Genomic DNA, 2,514 nt, shown 5'->3' with positions numbered 1-2,514 from the left:
TTAGAGCAGAGGGCTGCCCTAAGTGAGTGATCTCGCCGTGGTGATAGCAGTGCCCCCTCGCTACTTCGCACTCCTTTTTCTGGCAGTTCACTCACGCTTTCTCACATCTCGGGCAGATCGGCGGTTCCCGCCTTGTGCGAAGGCTAAAGCTCGGGCAGTGTCGCGTACTGGGCTCACCCCACAACAAAGCCCGCGTGGCAGGCGGGCGCGGAAGATGCAGACGTCCGAACTGACCACGCGGGAGTGCGGCTGAGGGAATCAATCCTTGCCTCCCGGAAAGCTGCTTTGCTTGGCATGGCCCAAGGAGACGCCTCTCACATTAGCACTTCCCTGGCATCCTGACATCACGCGGCGAAACACGCCGCGCATCGGAGGCCCTCGGCGGCGAAGCAGTCGTTTCCTTTGCATGGCGCAAGGAGACGCCTCTCTCATTAGTGCTTCCGCGGGATCCTGATATCTCGCGGCGGAAGACGCTGCGCGTCGGCGGCCATCGGTGGCGAAGCAGTCGTTTCCTTTGCATGGCGCAAGGTGACGCCTCTCTCATTAGTGCTTCCGCGGGATCCTGATATCACGCAGCGGAAGACGCTGCCCGTCGGCGGCCATCGGCGGCGAAGCAGTCGTTTCCTTTCCATGGCGCAAGGAGACGCCTCTCTCATTAGTGCTTCCGCGCAGCGGAAGACGTCGTGCGTCGGCGGAAGGTGCTGCGCGTCAGCGGACCCTCGGTGGCAAATGAGTTTTTTTACAGGAGTGCCGTGTGCAGTCACGGTGACGCGGTGGCATATAACCATCATCGACGCCCTGTCTTTCACCATTCTACGACCGTCGCTCGAAAGTCGCACTTGCCACACCGCCAATAGCCATGGCCAGCGGACACGAACCTGTGGCGAGGGGACTCGCCTGGACCGCACTGCTTGTCTTCTGCATGTGCTTCGCCCTGGGACTGTGCCTACCACCTAATATTTCCAGCAGGGCATACAGTCCCTCACTAGAGCACAGAAGGATGGTTCTGCGGGAGGCGTCCTGCAGTCTTCCGCAGCCCAGGACCATCTGCGTGCAAGACATCTATCCAAACGACCGAAAAGTGAGTGCCCTCCCGGACTAGTTCGCCTTGCGAGCCTGTCACTGCTTCATTTATTGCCAGTCGACTTCGCACACCGAAGAGGGCGAGGTGAAAGTTTATTGTTCGAATTTTATTCGCCGCATAGCTGCAGAAGAGGGCGTTTCATATATATTTCCGATATAAGCATAGGATGCGCAGAAATCGATGCCACAGCAGCAGGGATTCAAGTGCTGCAGAGTGGCAAGAAGTGACCGCATGCGCCGCCGCGTTCCTTTGCACATACATCCCTCAAGTGTACTCCGAGGGACACAAACACGTACGGTGCTCCTTGCGATTGGTGAATGGGCGTCACCAAGGCGCAACGTGAGTGGTTGAAAGGGAGCCTGTCAGCTGCGATATAAGTGGACACACGTCTAAACACCTTCTCCCGCTGCTCATAGTTTCAGACTTTTGTTTGCTTTTGTGTTTTTTTTGTTATTTATTTGACCTGGCACCCGACTAGTGGGGTGTGAGGTTGAACAGTGTTATAAGCCCATCCAGCACACAAGGATAAAAACACATTGCGCATTGGTCCAGGTGATTGCAAGACACCTTCCGTGGTGGTTGTGAAGCGAGTTATTTTCTCCCTCCGGGTAGCTTGGCCACTAGAACAATACAGAGCCACGGGAATTAAAAGTGCCACCGGGGACAGAAATGCTCGAACACATGATGCAAAACAGCTACAGCAGCACGTTGCGCAGTCTGTTTCTATTCGCCTGTTCGCACAATCTCCCCTCGCTGTAAGGTCTGATCTACAGTTAACGCACCCTGTCATAGGAAGGAAACTTTCAGCGGAAATGTACTGCATTTTGTGGGGTGAAGGTCGCCATTGTCATTTTTTATTTTATTTTAAAGAAAGCACTTTTAGCTAGCTCCCATGTCGGCGCCAAAACATGGTTGGCGCATGACGGCTGGCATTATCCGACGCCGGCGCTTCCTGGCGGAACATCAGTTGCTTTTAAATCGGGAAGCTTGATAAAAACACTAGGGATATAGCGAGGATCTTTATAATTGCCTATGGAAGCCACGTGTGCCCATGTGTGCAAGAAGCAGGCTTTGTACATATACACACAAGTTGCCCGCTAGTGTGATTGCGTAATATATGCATTATTGCGACGCGACCCACGTCAGGTGGCCTGTTCTTGGGAAGAAGTGTCTGATATAAAATAAGCACAGGTGCGGAGGCTTCCTGGTCCCAATGAGTTGAAATGTGGTGTTAAAGAAGTATTCAGGAAACATTAATAATTAAAGCGCGTAAGGATATCGATCGGGGGGAAAATGTTTAATTTCCTTCCGCACATTTGCTTATTTTAACTTATTGCGGAACAAGACGTCATGATCCTCCTCTCTGCCGGCAAATATTACGTTTGAATTTTACGTTGACGTTGAAATCATTGACCGTACTTGCAGCTGTC

General features: G+C 52.9%; 1 protein-coding gene across 1 annotated transcript in view; it reads left to right on the top strand.

Moving 5' to 3' along the window:
- The first annotated feature begins 859 nt into the window (after positions 1 to 859).
- LOC149329769 (uncharacterized) overlaps positions 860 to 2,514 on the top strand; it is a 5,319-nt gene continuing 3,664 nt past the window's right edge. Inside the window, exon 1 of the mRNA XM_089559620.1 lies at positions 860 to 1,081. Within this exon, the coding sequence (XP_089415746.1) occupies positions 860 to 1,081 (222 nt within the window). The remainder of the gene's footprint in view (positions 1,082 to 2,514) is intronic.

Source organism: Amblyomma mixtum, chromosome 9, assembly GCF_055824585.1.
Source record: "Amblyomma mixtum isolate Tamu chromosome 9, ASM5582458v1, whole genome shotgun sequence".
NCBI classification, from domain to species: Eukaryota; Metazoa; Arthropoda; class Arachnida; order Ixodida; family Ixodidae; genus Amblyomma; species Amblyomma mixtum.
The sequence above is the reverse complement of the archived record's forward strand: the minus strand, read 5'-3'. Positions and strand labels throughout refer to the sequence as shown.